This window comes from Oryzias latipes, chromosome 10 (genome assembly GCF_002234675.1).
Source record: "Oryzias latipes chromosome 10, ASM223467v1".
NCBI lineage: Eukaryota > Metazoa > Chordata > Actinopteri > Beloniformes > Adrianichthyidae > Oryzias > Oryzias latipes.
The window spans coordinates 22177164-22197676 of NC_019868.2; the positions used below are offsets into that span (position 1 = coordinate 22177164).

Sequence of the window (20513 nt, forward strand, 5' to 3'; positions counted from 1 at the left end):
TAAAGAATAACCATAAAGTAACTTATTATAACAGTTTGAAGCGCAGGCGCTCACCCCGTCGTTATTCTGGTACACCAGCAGTTCTCGCGAGATTTGCCGGGATAAAAAATAAATCCGCTTAACGGCGCTTTCCACCTCACAGCTGCTGTCTGAATAATGTACAGCACTTAAAAGAAGAAAAGCCACATCCCTTTATCTTATATGCTTTCAATTTTATTTATATATTATTACAAATATATAATTTCTACACATTTAATCTAATGAGATGGCTCCATGTTCATTTATTTCTGCCTGTTATTAGTTTATTCCCCTCACATTATGCAAGTGTTCACTATAGCTAAACAAAAAATTATTATAAAGAAGAAAAGTTTCATAAAATTGCATGCCAATCCTTTTTAAATTTTTCTTATGTAAGAAAAAAGAATAAATTAGATACAGAAACAGCTTTTTTCAGAGCTGCTTTCCAGTAGGATGTCATAATTTCAGACGGGACACAAAGTTGTGGATAAGATGATTCACTGCTGACATTTAAAATCTAAAAAGCTCTCATTTGAATAAAATGTTTCGAAGTCCTGATGAGGATTAGAGGAGTCGCTTTTTTGTATCTCCTAATTGTCTGAAATTGAGGCTAAAATGTAGAAAATTTGAGAACATAAATTAGAATAGTAGAGCTCTATTAAAAGTGTGTCATATTTGGACATTTTTCATACACTTCCTTAATGGCTCCAAGGTTAGACTTTTTTAATTTTTAAATCACTCAATTAAGGCAAACTGATTGCTTCCATGTATATAGAATAGTTAAATGTATAAAAAAGAACTGTCCTCATCCTCTTCTTGTGTCTTCTTTATATGCTGTAAAGAATGTGTGGCATTATTGCAATCGCTATCCGACCCTACTGACCTCTGGCTTGTGGGGCAGGCAGGTCTTCCTCCTCTTAAAGGAGAGTAATTCCTCTTTACTGCATCCTGCTCAGGACACAGGCTTTAACTAAGGCCAGGTTAAGCTGCAGTCTGTTGGTTAGGTTATTTTCAGCATTGTGTGAATGAAACGACAAAAGATTGGTGGAAATGCACTAAACTAGATTAAAAATAACTCAAACTTGTTGTAATGAGATTGGATTAAGAGCTTGAACTGGACTTTATTTGCCCCCCCCCCCAATACTGAAAGGACCTTTCTTCTGAGAACTACATAAAATGAGCTTTAACAGGATTATAAAGTTATTTGAAATTTAAGTGCTTCATCAAGACAATGTTTGCCTATTTATATGGAAGCTGATACAGACTGCGATTGTGTGCTAAACGGTGGTGATGAACAGCAGAAAAGAAGGCCACAATCAGTTTGCATCTATTAACCAGTAATATTTGCCTTTTTTTCCCTTCATTGCTAATCATTTTATTTCTAATGACAGTTTTTATTTCATTCATTTCCCCTCCATATAGAGGTTAATGTAGGAAAAATCAAAGACAGCCATCCCACATTATGGCACCACAGTTAAAATAATTATTATTGATTCAGATACCTCAAACTGATTACTTATGTCAAAGTTAACATCTACTTTTCTAAAACTTTAGCTCATTATCTGTGTTTTTCCTTTAGCTGGAGCTGTCTCACATAGACTCAAACTCATCGATACGCTGTTTAGTGTTGCCTTGGCGAATCTGGCGAAGGGTCTTGTATTTGTCACGGCCTTGCTTCACATTCTCGGCATGGATCAGGTCATTGGGGGTCTTTTTGCTCTCGTCCACAGCTCTGGCCAGCTCGGTGCTCAGGAACTGAAAGAGAAAAGAACATAATAGAACATCTTACTTGATACTTGCAAACTATTCAGCAGCCGGAGCTCTCTCCTCTCAGTTCTGCCCACTTCTATCTGAAAACACTCCTTTGTCAATAGTTATTAAGTCTATTTTTTTGTGTCGAGTTGCACGTGCAACATGATATCACGCTCCGGCTGCGAGACCAAAATCAGGAGGGAGATTTCTACGCTGAATAAAACCAGAACAATGATTAAAAAAAACAGTGCAACAATGTTTAATTATGTAAAGTGCACTTAGTTCTGGCGAGACACGGTTTGTGAAAGTAATTAGTTTGGCATCTTTACAGGAGAGTTAGAGTCATACAACAAAAAACGGTAACGAACGAACACCAAAACCCTCAAAAGTGTCACAGAAAAACTAGGATTTTTCCGGCCAGAAACGGCATGACATGAGACATAGGAGTGATAACTGCAAAAGTCATTTAAGTCAACATAAAGTTTATTTTGTTAGAACACAATTAAATGCTTTATCCTGGTAATTATATTTGTTAATGTCAAGCATCTGTGTCTCTTATGTGGTTATGCAGATTTTGCTTGTATGAATGAAACTGATGGAAAACCCATTTGCTTTCCACAGAGCTGAAAACTTTTACAGAGAAAGAAGTTGAGTTTTTATCTGAATGCCACCTTGTTTTGCTCGATTATCTCGTTCTCATTCAGTAACTGTCACTATTCAGCAGAAGTGCTTTCTAATTTACAGAACATTATTCACAGAAACTGAACATTCCCATCAAGATAATTCATGCCATTTTTAATTCACCAAACCAGCCTTTTTGGTTTTGCTCAAGTTTTAGCAGAACAGTGAAATCTGTGAAACAGGGTTTTGTGAGTGCATTTCTACCTTTAGGTTTTTCTGCAGCCTCTGGTTCTTCTGCGTTTCTGTGACTCTTTCCTCCTCGCTGCGGTCTCGGACCATGCCTGGAGACCTCAGCTCAGCGCTCGCCTCTGCGCTGCTCTCATCCGTCTCGTCATGCTCATGCATGTGAGGATGGACAGAATTCTGGATGTGGACACCCATTAGTTTAGTCTTCAGCTCTTCTTTGGTTCGCTCCAAATCAGCTTCTACCATCACAGCCTGTCAAAACACGACTTACAGTCAAGTGTTAAGGTTGACTTTTTAAAGAGATGAACAGTCTTTGACGAGCACTGAGACTTTAGCATGCTAAAACTTTTGCTAAAACAAAAGATTAAAAAGCAGAAAGTATGAACCCCTAAATATTTCTCCAATTGTCTTTATATTGTCTCAAATCCTGTCCTGAAACACAACCCCCAAAGAGGGGAAACTGATTCATGTACAATGTGATTTTTTGAGGAACAAAGCTTAGAGGACATCATTGTTATTAATCCATTTTCCATAATGGCTTAAGCTATTTTGGGGTTGTGGGGAGCTGCCAAAGTTCATGACAAATTTCATAATTGACAGTTTCCCACATCGGTCCATTGAAAGGACTCATTTTCTGGAGTGTGTGACCAAATCAGAGTATTTAGTAATGGGAAAAACATGCAAGCAACACAGGAAACCTGCAGATGGGGTTTAGACCAGAAGCAAACTGGGCTAACCTATAATGCATGTGCACTGGATTCCCTCCAGAAACTTTTTACAACCGAATTCAGCAATATTCCAACACGTTCTATGTTCTTCCTGTATTTTGTGGTTAAACATCCATCTTTTGAAGCATTGCAGCCTCATGGGCTGCAGACCACAAATGGAGAGGACACGTTTTTATCTTCAACAAAAAATAAAAAATTCAGAAATTATGATGTTGTCAAGCAGATAATATGGCTTGCTTGTATTTCGTAATAACTCCACTGATGCAAACATGAACATTAGGGTTCTAGATCAGCTGATGAAGCTGTTTGGATGAGTGGCGAAAAGTTTCAAGAAGAGAAATCTTAAAACCAGATACCATAAACTTAACTTCAAGACCTGGATGGATGAGAATCTTTAGCAACTACTTTCAGGATGAGATTTAATGCAAGATGAACATTTTAACAGAGCTGTACGAATGCATTGCTGTAAACTGAGAGATTTCTGATTCTGGACTCCCCAGTTTTCAGTTCAGACTTGTTCCTCAGAAAGAATATGTGAACAAATTTGGAATCCAGGGATTCACAAAACATCTCATCATTGGACACCGTTGAGGTGTGCAAAAAAGAAAAAAATATTCCAAATTAACACCTGAAGTACACGACTGCTTTTTATCCTCAGAGTCTGAATATCTTTGGAGTCTGCGGGAAGAAATGGAATTATTACAAAACGGTGAAAGCTTCTTTACCGTATCAAACCCTTTTGGGAATTTGCGGCAGAAATACAACAATAGAGGTGCAGTGTATTAACAAATGAAATGAAGCAATGGAGATAAAAGGAAAAGCATCTTGGGCTCACTTTGTCTGTGCTGAAGTAAAAGTGAAATTTATATTTTAGTAGATTATTAAATAGTAATGAAACATCTCATATGTATACTTTCAGTTTAAGGGAAAACAGAAACAAAGCTCTATAGAAATGTTCAAATCTGAGCACAATCATTTATTTTGCACACATTTGAACTCTACTTCAAAGTTGCATTGACATATATTGGGCTTCTTTAATTGTCTGTGCATCAGAAGTCCCCCGTTTTCTTCATGTTCAAGTCCCCCCGTCTCCCTTTCATGTTTTATTTTTTCTCTCTCACCCTTTTCTGCCATCCCTTCGCCTCCTCGTCCTTTTTCTTCTTGGCTTCTTCCAGCTGGGAGATTTTAGAGGTAAGCTCTGCCAGCTCAGTGGCCTGTGCAACCATGCACACAAATGGAAAGAGAGTTAAGAGTTCTTCTGCTCTAAGGTCATTGTGCTCTGTTTGCAGGTGTGATGTGTTCAAAGAGAAGTGGGTGTGTGTCCATGTGTGCATGGATGATGTTCACATGTGGTTTCAAAGTTACGGCTATGGTTTCACAGCTGAAAGAACTATTTTAAAAGACAAAAAAGCAGATTTGTTTAAATTCAAATTTACTGGCATTTCTGAAGTTGATAATTCCCATCCTTTTAGGACCTACTTAAAAAATCATAAAATAAGTTAATTTGTTTCAGGTTTATCAAGTCCCTTAGGGTTTTGGGTTTGAACAAAACCCATTTCAATATGACTTTTGGTAAAGATATAGCAACAAAAGTGGATGTAAATGGGAGTACCAGGCTTTCTTGGTTCTTGATTTGGGTTTCAGAATTGTGCAAAAGGGTTTCTTTAGCCTCAACTGCGGCTCTGCGATCCTTGTCCAGACGCTCGGCCTCCTCTTGAGCAATTTTTCTCTCCTTTTCTGACTCAAGTGCTCTGCGAGTCTGCTCTTCCAGCTCTGTAAAAGCATCCATGTGTGCAAAACATCAAGTAAATATCTATCCAAATAAGCTTGCGAGCTCCAAAACAATCCAGAAAAACAGATTTAAAATATCAAGAGATTTTTTGAAATTGTCTTTAATGGTAAAGAAACCAAGCTGAAGTTAAGAAACATTTGCATTCAGAAAGTTGTCATACCATCTTGAGCTCTCTTTGTCTGCTCTTCAATCTGCCTCAGTCTCTCCATCAGCTCCATGGTCTCACGGGCAATCTTTTCTGTTTCCTTCTCAGCATATTCTCGCTTTTTTTTCTCACTCTCAAGAAGAGCCCTGACAAGTAGAATTGTGCATAAATACACATCTAGAAAGAAACATTACCTCCTGACAGATCTTTCTTAAAGCAGAGAGAACACAGTGTAAACTGTAAAAAAAAAAAACAATTCAGATTCATTATGTCCCCTCCTCTGTACCTTTCTTTTTGCCTCTTGCTCTTCTCCTCCCTGGCTTGGGCCTTCATCTGCTGCACCTCGATGGTGTCAGGTTTGCGTCTGCGCATGTACAGGTCATGATTTCCCATGCACAATGCCAGGATCCGTTTGTTGATACGAAGACGGGGCACGTAGAAAACAAAATCCTTCAGCAGCAAACAGGCAACAAATCAGTCGAGAGTCAAAGGTTCAGTTTGTACAACAGTTTTTTGGGTTGAAAACATGAAAAATGGATCATATTGTTGATTTTTTTTTTTTTATAGATTTTGTGTTTTTTTTTTATTATTTACCTCCAAACTCTACTTTAAATAAATCTGTGCTTGCAGAATCTGGCCTGATCTCATGTTTGTAAATGAGATCAAATGGCATCTGCTGCCGAAACTCTAGTCTGTGTAATTTATGCATCTTCAAAATTGCTCATCTCACCAGTAGCAAATGGGTTTCTGTCACTCTTTCTGTTTACAGATGTGGTGAGACAATATGACTCTGCATTTCTATGAAAATGTGTTAAAAACTCTGAAATGTAGCCTTGAAAACAAGCAGTAAAAATAGTGGGAAAGACCAAAATCTCTTAAATCCATTGGCATTAAATGGCTGTGTTAAGATACTGGCTCTACATACCATCAAGCTGTAAAAAAAAAAAACTTTGACGGGAACTAAATCACCTTTAATTCCATTTTCAATGCTTTGTGTTTAAAAAGAAATTTGTTCCGCAGTAGAAACAATTTGCTGTGATTTTTCTTACCGGGGCTCTCTTGTCAATCGGTTTAATGACAAACTTCTTGTCGTTGAAGGAAATGTTTCTGATCTCACTCCAGGGAAAACCAATTTTTGGGGTCATCCTGTGAAAATATCAGTATGTTTTTGGCCTGCAACAAATTAGCAGCAAAGCTGAAGCAAGGCGGTTGGCTACATTCTGGCACCATTGTGCAAGCATGATGCCATTCACACATTGATTGTTTCAGTTCAGCTGACAGAATTTGTTAGTCACAGTACAGGCTGAAACGCAAAGCTTAGAATATGCAAGTGTACAGCCATGTATAAAACAGCAACCTTACATTTGACTCCAGGATATTTTCAAAGTACTGACGAGCTGTGAATGTTGCAGCAAGACATGCCAAAGTTACAGCTTCAAGTGGAAATTGGTAACCAACATGACCTCTGATCCTTTGTCCCATCAGCCCCCGAGGTTTTAAAGTTGTTTAGTGTACTAAGGTTTCCAATCAAATCACGTTTTTGATTACCTTGAGGACATAAACATAGCAACCATAATATTATTTACATGTCTAGGGAGGATTTTCAGTTCTTTCTTTAAACTATGTGCAACTTACAAGTGTTTATCTTCTGACATCTTTACTGTGACTCCTGACTCTGGTTTTTCGTCAATTTTAAAAACAACACATTTTGAGGAAACTAGAGGACAAGACTGATGTCGTAATTTCTCTGGACAAGATGGAATTTTTTTACGATGAATCTTAACGCTTTTGGCCAAGATGGCTTCCTCTAAGTGCCTCTCTATTTTGCAATGTTTTAATTTGCACATAATTTCTCCTGACACGGGCAACAGTAATTTTTTTTCAACTCCTTTCAGACTGAAAATGTACCAGAGGGACGTCTTGGATATCCAACTTTTGGAGCAAATTTTGTAACCGAAGAATGCATTTTTCAGCCTTGTAGATAATTGCCGCAAAGTAGAGCCTTGCGCTGGCTACCATTACAATTGATGGGCAAAGTCAGCTTTTAATGAACAATTGTTTAAAACAGATTTTTAGTGTATTACACATTTAGTCAACATTGGTTCATGTTAGGTGGCAGAATTTCAAAGTTTAAAACGTTGCATTTGTTGCCACACAGCAGTGTGGGAAATGCGTTCTCCACATCTGAACCATCTCTTGAGAACACACCGAGCTGCAGTCACAGCTCCCTCTAGGTACCACTTGGAGGTTAAACCCTCACAATCCAACCTACGATGCAAAATGCAAATCAGGGTGGCAGTGGGACCCATTCCTTTGGTGACACCCTACTATGGATTCAAGCCCACACTCTTCCACTTTTACTGAGGTCACCCTCTCTCTGGGCCACTAGGATGGAGGCCCAGTGGGAAGTAAAATAAAAAAAATGTTTTTTTGATGTTTTATTATTAGTCTTCGTTTTTGTTTATAAGATTTGGGCAAAAAAGTACAACTTTAATTGCAGGCTTGATAGTTGAGGCATTTGTTCTCAAATGTTGTGTTTGGCAATGAAATCTCCTTGTTTTTGTCTCTACTGACCCATAAAAATAAATGTAAAAAGGTTTAATTCACTTTTCATGAGACATTTTATAATTAGAGGTACAGAAAATACACTTTTGAAAAATGAGAACAGGAAACTATACGTGCGTGTAGAAAATGATGTTGTAATTAATCCAGACTGTAAGGCTTTGGTTTTCATGAATTAGCGTACAGATTTAAGAACATAATTTGTCACTCACTTGTCCTTTTTGTCATAAATGTTCAGACCCAAAGCATCCACTCCGAGCCACAGCTCTGACCCTTTTTTGTTTTTAATGTTGAAGTAGTTCACGCCGTACATCTCCAGGTCTTGAGCTATCTTCAGATACTCCAACATAGCGTCCTCCCTGCAGTATGGCATGCTTTGATGAGATGGAGAACCCTTCCTTGCACTTGGACAATTTTTGCTGGAAGAATTTAGTACCTCAACATTCCTTTGTGCTCTTCATGCCACTTCTGGATTCTTTCCTCCCACTGAGTCTTATTCAGCTTGTGCTGCTCCAAAACCCTGGTGTTATCAGTAAAGAGGACAAAGCAATTAGAATTCAGGTGAGTTAAACTGGCATTAAGGTGAACCTCAGTTAATGCCCAAATGCACAGAATGCTCTACCTCTGTGGCAGCAGCCTTTCCTTTGTGAGATATCCCTGGACGTGATAATCTTTCCTGTAGTCCCCATGTTTGACCTGAACTGCATAAGAGGCCAGCAGCACTGCTGTCTCAGGTGGACAGTATATGTCATCGTTTAGGATACTCTCCTTCACCTAAAACAGGAGAAGATGGCAGAGTCGGTGTGCTTATGGAGAGAATCCTTTTCTGCTGTGTGGTGTTTACATCTTGAGCATGGATCAAGTTTTCTGTCCATGTACTCCCTGACGGAAAACCCATGAGTTTTTGACGGGTCTGTATGAGTCATCAGGAAACCCCTGCTGACCATTAAGTCATCTTTTACAGTTTGTTTTGACAGAGATTCCTTATTACTATTGCTTCTCCGTATTGCTTCTTGGAGAGCACAGAACTAATGTAACAACCAGAAAAAAATGTCTGAATCCTTAGTTTGTTTGCTTTATGTTTTTTGATTACATAAAGTGGTTTGTTATCAAAGAGTAGAAGAACAATTTGGTGTTTCTGACCTGCAGGAAAAAGAGGCGCTGCGTTGCTTCCTGGATGAGCTCTTCAGCCACGTCCTCGGGGTAAAACCTGGCCCTAAACTTGATCAACAAAGGATTGCTTTTCTTCACATCTTGAGCCGTCACCTGGGATTCACAGCCCACAGCAGGGGGACACCAGAATGAATAAATAGGCTTTAATTAACCTCAGGGGAACACCACAGTTGGACGCATTTGTTTAAATTAAGGCGGACGATGGATTGAAAGTCGACATGCAGCTGTAACTTTACCCTCTTGTTTAGCTTGAGCCAGGTGGAAAAGCCTTTGCTGTCTTGGTACTGAAGACCAAAGAACCACGTCTCTCGCAGCCCAATGGTTTTCACTATCTGAACACATCAACAGCTGTTAGCATAATTTCACTTATCTCAAAGAAACAGCTTCTTTGCATCACACAAAGTACCTGGTCAAAAAGCTGTTTGCCAGTAGTGCTGGGCAGAATGGCAAACTCCAGCTCTGCATCCATCGTTGTGACTCGGACATTTATCTACCAGAGCAAAGAGAGAAAAATCTCCTTTCTGTTCATACATCTGAGTCGGATTAAAGAGCATACAGAGCCACAACTGGATAAGACAGAATATGTAAGAACATCCTTGAAACAGAGTTAAATCTGTTGGTTTCTTGGTTTAAAAAAAAGAGACCAAAAAGAGTGTTCCTTACATTCTTCTGTTCAACCAGGAGCATCCAATCACAAGAGGTTGGAGGGGACTACAATCAAGAAACGAAGCCCGTTTTTAGACTTGTATTTAAGACTCAACTGAGAACATGGGGTTCATTGTATGATGCCAAAGTATTACTGACGGGTCGAAACAGTAAAATTTAGTAAATTTGGTTAAAAGTCAACAAAGTGACTCCACACACACACAGAAAGAAGAAGCATCATGTTGTCTGCAGAATCTCACATTTATCTTCCTCAAAAGACACAAACCAAATCTTTAAAACAGACTAGTTTAGTCATTAGGGAAAAAAAGTCTGCCAAATACTTAAGGTAAAATTGTTTAGTACTATAGAAACTGGAGCACCAGGAAGAGTGTAAGGCTAGATGTGAATTATCTTTGTCCCCTGTTCAGTTTACTTTATGGAACTTTGCTCACTACTAAAAATACTCTCTGGGCTTTAGGAGTACAGGCCTCACCGGTAAAGCTCTACCTGATCAATCTTAAGTTTGAAGTTACCGAAACCATAAATGAAACAAAAATAAAAACAAGGGTGTAAATAAAGACTGATAGTTACTTACAGTTGACATTTGTAGTTTTTAATGGATGGGCAAAAGCCTTCTTCAGATGCAGTATTTTGAGCAGCCTTTTCTTTGCAGTCATATGAAAGTTCTTGCAATACCTTTAAGGATTACAGTGAGCGAGAATACACTATTGTATTGTTTCCAAGTGCTTCTTGTGTGGTTAATCCATCTGCACAAAAAAGCCCAGACCATTTAAAGCGATAGATCTCAGTTTTTGTAGTAGCATGTTCTAAATCCTGCCTTTATGTAAAAAAAAAAAAAAAAAAAAGTTTGAGTGAGGAGGTTTATTGAAAATTTAGAACTCTTTGATCATTGAACCAAAAATATGATGGATCTGTCAGTGCAGGAAGATCTGACTGCTCTTTGGAAGCATCTTGCGGTGTGCTTTATTTGAAGAGATGAATCAGTAAATAAGAATCCCAGTCAAAACAGAACCATCGTCCTTGGTGAAAAGAAAACTGAAATGGAATTATTGGCGAGGTAGTATTACAGTTTGTTTGGTATAATTTTGTTTCACCATAGCCTCACCACATGGAATTTTGGGTAAGAGAAGTAAATGTGAAAAAGTCAAAGAATCTGTCTGTTCATTAAAGTTGATCAGAAAGGGAGTCACGTGATGAGGTGCCAGGAGGTGGCTGCATAGTAGATGAGCTCCGTACCCCGTCTTAATTTTTACACGTCAAATTACGAAACTCTTCCCGTCTGCATAATTTAAACGCAGCTAAACTTGTTAAGATACAAGATTTTTTTTCCTCTCCCAGCCGAAACATCGCCATGAGTCAGAAAAAACGAAGTATACAAACGCGCCTCCCGACTGTTTCTACTGGCGAAGCTAGCTCTGCTAATCAACATGAAGGCCAGAGGACCGAAATAAGCGACCTGCTTACAGAAATTACTAAAGTGGGAGCTACACTGAACGTGGTGGCAAGTGATGTTTCGCTTATTAAGTCTGACACGACAGAGTTAAAGAACGCCGTAAGTGCAATCCAACTACGGCTAACTGGAGCCGAGAACCGCATTTCGGACATGGAGGACCAAGTTGCTAATGTGGCTAAAGACAAGAAGCTGCTAGCTAAGAAGCTTGATCTACTTTGGGCTCGTGCGGATGATCAAGAAAACAGACATCGGCAGAAGAATATAAGATTGGTGGGACTGAAAGAAGGAATGGAAGGAAACGGCGCTCTATGCGATTACATTAGGAAGTTAATCTCTGACGGCCTCGGGCTGGATGGAGTGGAATACGAGATTGAAAGCTGCTACAGAAGCCCGGGACCACGTCCAGGACCTAACCAACCTCCACGCATCATACTGGTGAGATTTCTGCGATTTACAGCCCGGCAGAAAGTCCTCATGGCTGCCAAGAAGAAAAGAGGCATATTGTGGGAAAACTGTAAGCTGTCATTTTTTGAAGACCTGACCAAGGAGCGTGTGGCTCAGCGGAAGCAGTTTTCCCCAGTGATGAAGCTGTTGTGGCAACGCCAGGTGAAACACACACTGGCACATCCAGCAACCCTCAGATTTACATGGAAGCAGGGACGCATGAGCTTCACAGATGCGAAGGAAGCTGAAAACTTTGTTAAAGAAAACATGGCCGTGGAGACGGAGTAATGCAAGAAGAGGGGAGAGAGGAAGATTTTCACACATGACGGGGAGGGGGGGCATCGAGGCGTGGCTACATCCAGAAGACAGGTGGAGGACAGGTAGAGTCTTCAGAACCCACACGGACCAAAATAAAGTCTACACTTGGTTGGAGAGTTACTACACTGCCATGTTCTGTTTTAGTGCAGTGTTTAAGTTTTCGTTTTTATATTTTTGTTAATTATGGGAAATTTTCAAACAGTGAGGAAGTTGTTTATGTTGCATGTGTATTTGTTCTAAAATGTCATTGGATTCTAGGTCACGTTAAACGAGAAGCTGATTCTGAAATTCTATAACAATGGGTAATATGGATATAAACCTGGTGTCTTGGAATATAAATGGCTGCAGCACACCGATTAAAAGGAAAAAAGTTCTCAGTTACCTCAAATCTCATGGTACTGATGTTGCATTTATCCAAGAAACGCATTTTGGAAAAGATAAGGAAGCCTTAAAAATGAGAAGAGACTGGGTTGGCAAAGTGTTTCACAACTCCGTGTCGAGTAAAAGCCGTGGTGTGATGACACTTATCAACAAAAAACTTAACTTTGTATTTCTAAAGCAGCTTCAGGATGATGATGGACGACTGCTATGCATTCAGGCCCTTATTAATGGAATTAAGGTTGTCTTGGTGAATGTATATGCCCCAAATGGGGATGAACCTGACTTTATTTACAAGATTAGTAAGATGCTGAGTAAGTTAGAAGGACATATATTGATAGGTGGGGACTTTAACCAGGTGCCTGATGATTTTCTAGATAAAAGTACTAACAATGTTAAGTTCAACACCAGAAAAGGGTTAGCATTAAATTCCCTTAAGGAGGAAATTGGGTTGGTAGATATCTGGAGACTTGTACACCCCTCGGAAAGGGAATATACATTCTACTCACATTCCCACAAATCTTATTCCCGAATTGATTATTTTCTTATCTCAAACTCTAGCACTGAACTAGTTACTAATTGTGAAATAGGTGTTATTGCTCTCACTGATCATGCACCAGTGGAACTACACATTCAATTTCAAATGGGTAAAATTAAGCGTGGTAGATGGAGACTAAACTTGGGTATCCTGCGTGATGAACAGTTTGTAGCATCATTAAAAGAGGAAATCAAATGTTTTTTAGATATAAATATTGGGTCAACCGACAGACTGGCCACGGTATGGGATGCTCTCAAGGCATTCATGAGAGGAAAATGTCTGGGCTATAGCTCTAAAAAAGCAAGAGAGAGCAGGGAGAAAATAAAAATACTGGAAAATCAAATAAAGGAATGGGAAAAACAGCTAGCACAAAACTATAATGAAAGTACATTTAAAGAAATTTGTAAACTGAAATTTAACCTCCATGAAACATATAACAAAAAGGCGGAATATGCACTTTTTCGGCTTAGAACAAACTTCTATGAGAAGGGTGAAAAGACGGGAAAGCTACTTGCTAGACAACTCAAACAGCTGGACAATCAAAACGTCATCACAGCAATAAAAAAGAATGATAGACTGGTGACATCATCTGGTGAAATTAACACCGTCTTTGAACAGTTCTACCAAAAACTGTATACATCAGAAACTGCTGCTAGCACAGAACAGTTAGATGCTTTTTATAATAAGGTGACGATACCACAGATTTCACGAGAGGGGAAGGATGCAATGGACTCTATTTTAACGGAAGCTGAGGTTAGGAAAGCAATCAGTAAGATGAAAACTGGGAAATCACCTGGGATAGATGGCTTTCCAGTTGAATATTACCAAACATTTACAGAAGTACTGTGCCCATTCTTAACTAAAGTACTTCAAGAAGCCTATGATTTTGGGACACTCCCTGAAAGTTTTAACCAGGCAATAATATCATTAATACCAAAAGGTGACAAAGACTTAACGGACCCAGCCAATTACAGACCAATAAGTTTAATAAATGTAGATTGCAAAATACTATCAAAAATATTAGCAATGAGGCTAGAGAAGGAGTTGCCAAAGATTATTCATAAAGATCAAGTTGGTTTTGTCAAAAATAGACTGTCAGCTGATAACATGAGGAGATTACTACATCTTCTATGGATGAATAAACATAGTTCGAACCCCGTAGTCGCAATATCCCTCGATGCCCAAAAGGCTTTCGATAGGGTTGAATGGAATTTTTTGTTTACAGCACTAACAAAATTTGGATTTGGAGACAACTTCTGCCGGTGGATTAAGACATTATACTCGAGACCAAAAGCTGCAGTTTTCACAAATGGGGTACTATCTCCTTTTTTTGATATCTCTAGATCAACCCGTCAGGGATGCAGTCTCAGCCCGCTCTTATTCACAATATTTTTGGAACCCCTGGCTATCCAAATCAGGGAAGACCCTAGAATTAAGGGCGTATATGGAGGAGATAGGGACCATAAACTATTTCTGTATGCGGATGATATTCTAATACTGAGCCAAGACCCCGCTAACTCCATACCAACTCTACTTGAGGTTATGAATGAATACTCCAAACTTTCTGGGTATAAAATAAATTGGCACAAATCAGAGGCAATGCCAGTATCTCAAACTTGCACCCCAAGTTTGCTGTCTGGCTTTAACTTTAGATGGGTAGATAAAGGGATGAAATATTTAGGTATAGAACTGAACCCAAGTATTCTTGACATTATGGCAGATAATATGGAAAAATTACTCACCAAAATTAAAACTAATTTAGATAAGTGGAGTAAGTTAAACTTGACATTATGGGGTAAGGTTAATACAATAAAAATGGCTGTGGCCCCGCTAATTAATTACTACACCGGAATGTTACCAATGAGCATCCCAAAACAAATCCTACTAAGATATAATAAAATGATTAAAGAATTTCTTTGGAATGGCGGGAAACCCAGAATCAGTATGGACCGGCTTTGCCAACCAAAAAAAGATGGTGGATTAGCTCTACCTAATATAGAACACTACAGCATCTCCTTTGAGATGTCAAGACTGACAAAGCACTGGGTTGGTAGAGAACTGGACGCAGATTGGGTCCTAGTAGAACGGGGCATTACGTTCCCATTTACACCGATGGAGATATTAGTGCAAAAGCCAGGTGAGCAGAGAGGCAGGACCAATAACCCAATCTTGGAATTCTCAAAGATGGTGTGGCTGGAGGTGCATAAAAAGTGTAAGCTTTCTCCACATCTGCAAAAGTATGCATCTTTATGGCACAACCCTAAAATTAAGATTGGTAAGCGATCTATCTACTGGGCACAGTGGTTGCAAAAAGGTATTAGAACAATTGGGGATGTATTCCAAGGGGACATTTTCATGTCATATGATGACATTAAGATGAAATATAATTTGGAAGGACATGGTAACTTTTGGAGGTATTTACAACTTAGAGATTGCTTAAAAGGGAAAGTCGGACTGTCGCAAGATGGGAATCCAATAGAAAACTTTCTAAGACTACCCACACTGCTAGGCAAGGCATCCAAATGGTATAAAATCTGCCCATGGGCTAAAAAAAACACAAGCAAAGGACTTAAAACAATATGGGAAAGAGACCTGCGTTGTATAATCGATGATGATTCATGGCAAACAATTCTTTCTGACAATGGAATTTACATCAGGGAAGCCAGAGGCAAATTTATTCAATATAAAATACTTAACAGGTACTACTACACTCCATCTAGACTTCATGTGATCGGAATCAGTGAAAATGATCTGTGTTGGAAGTGTCATAAGGAGAGAGGTACCTTTATTCATGCAATATGGGAGTGCCCACTTATTTCTAGACTTTGGAGTAAAGTGTTGGAATGCATACAGGGCTGGATAGCATGTGAACTTCCCAAATCAGCAAGACTATGTCTCTTAGGGGATAGAAAAGAGGTGCCGCTACTAAGCAAAACTACTTTCAGAGTATTGAATACTGGACTGGTAACATGTGCTCGTCTGATTTTGAAATTATGGAAAGAACCCCAAATCCCAACGCTAAAAATGTGGAAAGAAAAAATGATAGAAAATAGCGCCTGTGAAAAGATGTTAGGAAGAGTGAGTTGCAAAAATATATATGTGGCTGAAAAATGGGACAGCTTTTGTCTTTACTTATCAATGATGCCTTAATGATGACACGTTAATACACTATGTATTGGAAATTGTTATCGGTAATCCTCACTTGTGTATGTTTATGTTCGGTTTTTGTTTTTATTTTATTTTTATTTTAGTGTTTTTTTTTTGTTTTTATTGGGGGGATTTGTCATACATGTTAACTGTGAAATCTCAATAAAATACTTGAATTAAAAAAAAGTTGATCAGAAAGTGTTGATACATTTAGCCTGTTAGCAGCTTTTGGCATGCAACCTGTCCCACCAAAGAACTGCTTCGTGGCCAATCTAAGGTCCAGATCCAAGGTGGAAGCACCAAAAGGAAGCACAGAAGATCCCAAGGAGACACTGACCAAGAATCCCAGAGGGGAAACCGTTCTGGAGGAGTAAGCCATAATTTTTGCAAGATGATGTGCAGCTCTGATCAACGGTTATTAGAATTGTTTAGCTGCCCTTCAAGGGGATTACACCCACACACTGTATATAAGAAGTCCAAACAACTGCTATTATATAATCCACTGGTTTTCCAATGACTGTTTTAAATCATCAAGTTTGACTTTAAGGCATTTCCTCTCCTTTCTGGCATGTTGACCTGTCCATTTTCATAAATACAGGCTATAATTACACCAAATGGTAACAACAAAGTTTTGCTTTGTTTTGCCACTCGTGTTTTTCTTTTTCTCTTAGAAAAGCAAATGATGTAGTTTTGGATAAAATTGTGACAGTGCAGTTTTTGGAAAAGCATTTATTTGTTTTTTAGATGTAAAATCTTTTTCAAATTGATATTTGGTATGTTTTCAGTTTGGCTTCAAATCATAGGGCTCTGGCGTGGCAGGTTAGACATTTCCAAATCCGTTGTGGCTAAATGTATTTTAGTTCTTGGTTTGAATCTTGTTTTAACAGAAAAAGATAAACTCTTGAAGAGTCATAGAGTAATAAGGCACACATTTTAAACCGGTTTAAATTTAGTACACAATATATATGTACATCTTTATTTTTATTATTTTTTGGAATTTTTACAACTATTTATGCTTTGTCTTTGTATGCTTTGCCCTCGTTCATGAGAGCATACGTTAGAGTCATATTCCATGTGTGTTCACTAATACTTAGTCAACAAAGCTGGTTCTGATTTGGAAAAGTATCATCTTTTGAAAAACAGAGAAATATCAGGGGGGAAGACCACATGTTGATATGAATGCAAGCAGAAGAATTTTAAAGTAGACTGTGTAGTTTGTGTAACAGAGAAAAGATTTGAGTATCAAAGTCACAAAATCTTGTTTACTTGTACCAGTGATGACGCTGGCTGCTGAGTTTGGCAAATATGTAATAATCGCTTTGATTTAAAAAAAAAAAAAGAAAAGAACTACAAAAAAAAGTGCAATAATGCTAAATTATAAATGGCTGCATTAACTTCTTTTTGTGTAGCTAAAATAATAGAATCATGTTCTTGTGTTTTGCAGATTTTTTTAAAGGAAAAGAAAGGCCAAAAACAATGCTAAGCTCCTCTCAGTCTAAAGCTCTTTCCATGACTGTATTTGCCATGATAATAAGAGGATCATCATTAAGCAAGCAGACGACACAACCGTCCTTGGTCTCATCAAAGGAAGGGACGAGTCCGCATACAGAGACTTGGTACAAAACATCACCATCTGTGGCGATGACAATGACCTTGTCCCCAACATAGAAAAACTAAAGAACTAATTGTGGAATATAGAATATCCCAACCACATCAGCTGCTTACCATCAACAGGACTGTTGTGGAACAGACCAACTGCCACAGGTTCCTTCATCTGCAGATCACAGAAAACCTGAGCTGGAAAAAAAAAAACACTGTCCCTACACTAAAAAAAATAATAAAAAAAAGCCCAGCAGAGGCTGTACTTCATCAGGCTGCTGAAGGAGGCCGGGTTCAAGCACCAGGCCCTCACCCAGGCCTAAAGGGGCTTGTTGAAAGCATCCTCACCAGCAGCATAACAGCTTGAATAGGAAGGAAAAGAAGATGCCGCAAAGAGTCATTAACACGGCAGAAACAATCATTAACCGTAATCTTCCATCTATTGAGACCATTTATGAATAGCTAAGGAGGAGAAAAGCGATGAGGTTCCTCAGGGACAGACGCCACCCAGCCCATACACTGATCCAGTGTGTGGACTCAGGCCACAACCTCAGACACTGCAGGCCTGAAAGCTTTTACAGAACTGCTTCTTCCCAGCTGCAGTGAGATTGGTGGCGCAGGACATAAGAGAGAGAGGACTGAACTATCCAACACAGAAAAGGACATAATCACCCCTGCCATACAAGTCATAATGCACCAGAACGGTTGGCAATAAGTAGGGATACTATGTGCAATACTGAAAAAATTGTGAGACGGATTTACCACGCGCCTATCCTTTTATTCATTATTTAATCATCTAACCGTCTAGTTGTGTTTTAAGTTTTCTTGTAAGTCATTCTCCCGACTTAGGAGCTGCCAAAAAAAATCCAATTAACTTGTTTTTAACTTGCACAAATGGGAATAAACTCTAAAAAACAATGTGTTGACTAGGAGGTATAGAAAATATAAGGATAAGATAATAGATTTGTTGCCCGTTTTAAAGAATATCATGTTTTGTTTGTGTTTGGCTGTTGGAGTTGCATCTCTTTAGTTTAAAGGCAGTCTGCAGTTAGCATCCTCAAAAGGCAGGGGACAGGAATGATCACTTAAAGGGAGACGTATAACTCAGTGTTATCTGTAAAATGTGCTTGCATCTGTCTTTATGAAGTCTGCTTGAGATTTGGAAATATCATTTTCCGATGTTTTATAGATGTAAAGCAGAGGAAATGTTAACATTCTGTGATACAAGTTTGTTTAAATCACACATGTTGTGTCAACAGTGTCAGTTGTACAAAAGTTTCTTACATTTTAGGTTGACTAGGTATGTGTAAGAGGATCGTATGAGTGAAAATGGTTTTGGACAACAGCTTTTTTCAAACAAATATGGGTGTGTCTCATTTCTTTAGCAGAACACTGCTTTTGATGCAGCGTTGTGGGACAAAAAAACATGGCAACAATACAGAGAGAAAAAAAAAACCGGAAGGTATTTTGTTAAAATAAGCAAATGGGGACTTTTATCTTGAGTTCAGAGCGAGACAGAGTCTCCACTGGAGGGTTGCATAAAAACTTCCTGTCCTTCTACAGAACAAAAAATATTGTGTACAAACATGAATACGAGTGACCACTCCATCAATATTTTAATATAATTAAACTTTACTCGATGGATTATTGAAAAGAAACATGATAATGGATGACAAGCTTTTATAAAAAAAGACAGAAATACAAGACTCTGGTCAACTGAACTCTCTTCAAAAGAAGGTTGTCTTCAAGTGGTCTTTAAGGATAAGCTGAGAAGTCTTTACATATGTAAGGAGGAGAAGGCCAAAGACTGAGCCACCAGTAAATCATGGTAGAGGATAAATGAAAAGAATAAAAAGTATTTACTATGAAGACCAAGCCAAAGATTTAAAAGCAGCAACAGGAGGTTCAAGTAAGGAGAGGAATAGATGGACAACCACATTAAAGCGGCTCCACCCTGGTCAAGTAGGTAGACGATGAATCCAAGCATACCTCAGAGCTTTTCATGACACACGGATCAAGAAGAAGTGCCTTGTTTTCAGTTCTCCATTAAAATCTGGAGGGGCTCCTCCGAAGCTGCGCAATTTCCATTTTCAAACTCAACTAAATAAACTGCATTTCATTTAAAATTTTTAGTGTCTGATCGTGCTTTGAGTGCAAATGATCCAATGCCCACAATGTGTTAACGAGATACCCTTTGCTTCGGATGGCATTTTGAACTCTGTTGACTCAGTTCTGACACCATGTTTCCTATTTTCACAATGTAAGTAATGCTCCGGAGGAAACTTGAGGCACAGCCATTTTTATACCAGGTGAATTACGACTGCAAGGAGATTAAGCGGAACAGGTTTGGGACGAATAAATCAAATATACACAGAATTGAAGAAATCTCATCTTTTGTCAAAAGATCAGATGGACTCATAATAAAATTAACTCTGGATAAAGCATTTGCATTGACTTGGTGACCATCTTCCAACATTATTCAACGGAATAATTTTCTACAGGAAATAACCTTCTGGTAAAGTTTTTGAGCTAAAAATCCCAAGGTGCTTGTTTATTTTTTTATTAAAATAATACAAGATATTTTAGCACATTCTTTTTAGCTTTTTACCTAATCCCGTCACTTTATAGTACAGTCTGACAGCAAAGGCGCAAGTCATTTTCAGTCTATTTCTTTTATGATGCATTTCTCTGCTATATGCATCACAAAAAGATTGTCAGGAATTTGTGGAGTAAGAATCAAATATGCAGGAGAAAAGGACTGATGTCAGAACATAAACACGACAGAATCCAATGACATAAGGGAGCAACAACAGCAGTTGGCTTGAAAACCTGGCACTTCTATACTTTGAGGACCATTAGTAGAAATGAAAACAGCTGTGACTTGTTAGCGTGTGACTGTGAAAGGGAGACTACTCAAAACACAACCTAAGAAT

At 38.6% G+C, this 20513-nt stretch overlaps 1 protein-coding gene across 3 annotated transcripts; it reads right to left on the reverse strand.

Annotated features, from left to right (window-relative positions):
- Nucleotides 1-197: 197 nt before the first annotated feature.
- Nucleotides 198-10791, reverse strand: LOC101173478 (moesin-like). Of its 3 annotated transcripts, none has more exons than XM_023959337.1 (14): nucleotides 10278-10791; nucleotides 9444-9527; nucleotides 9274-9369; nucleotides 9008-9130; nucleotides 8487-8638; nucleotides 8301-8384; nucleotides 8077-8223; nucleotides 6352-6448; nucleotides 5589-5752; nucleotides 5318-5448; nucleotides 4978-5138; nucleotides 4487-4579; nucleotides 2656-2889; nucleotides 198-1773 (listed from the first exon to the last, which is right to left on the reverse strand). In XM_023959337.1, exons 1-14 carry the CDS (start codon nucleotides 10284-10286, stop codon nucleotides 1609-1611), a joined length of 1740 nt encoding a protein of 579 aa, XP_023815105.1. In that variant the 5' UTR covers nucleotides 10287-10791; the 3' UTR covers nucleotides 198-1608. The 3 variants fall into 3 exon arrangements, with proteins under 3 accessions (XP_023815105.1, XP_023815106.1, XP_023815104.1); XM_023959338.1 differs by having other exon boundaries at nucleotides 2656-2814; nucleotides 9701-10791; XM_023959336.1 differs by having other exon boundaries at nucleotides 9701-10791.
- Nucleotides 10792-20513: the final 9722 nt, after the last annotated feature.

Bases quoted from the DNA above. Each gene is read 5' to 3' on its own strand.
- LOC101173478 (XM_023959336.1), bottom strand. From the start codon at position 9,724: ATGCTCCTGGTTGAACAGAAGAAT. The intron at 8,385-8,486 runs GTAGAGCATTCT...TGATAACACCAG, and splicing joins GAAAGGCTGCTGCCACAGAG to GGTTTTGGAGCAGCACAAGC. The intron at 5,753-6,351 runs GTAAGAAAAATC...TTGCTGCTGAAG, and splicing joins CGATTGACAAGAGAGCCCCG to GATTTTGTTTTCTACGTGCC.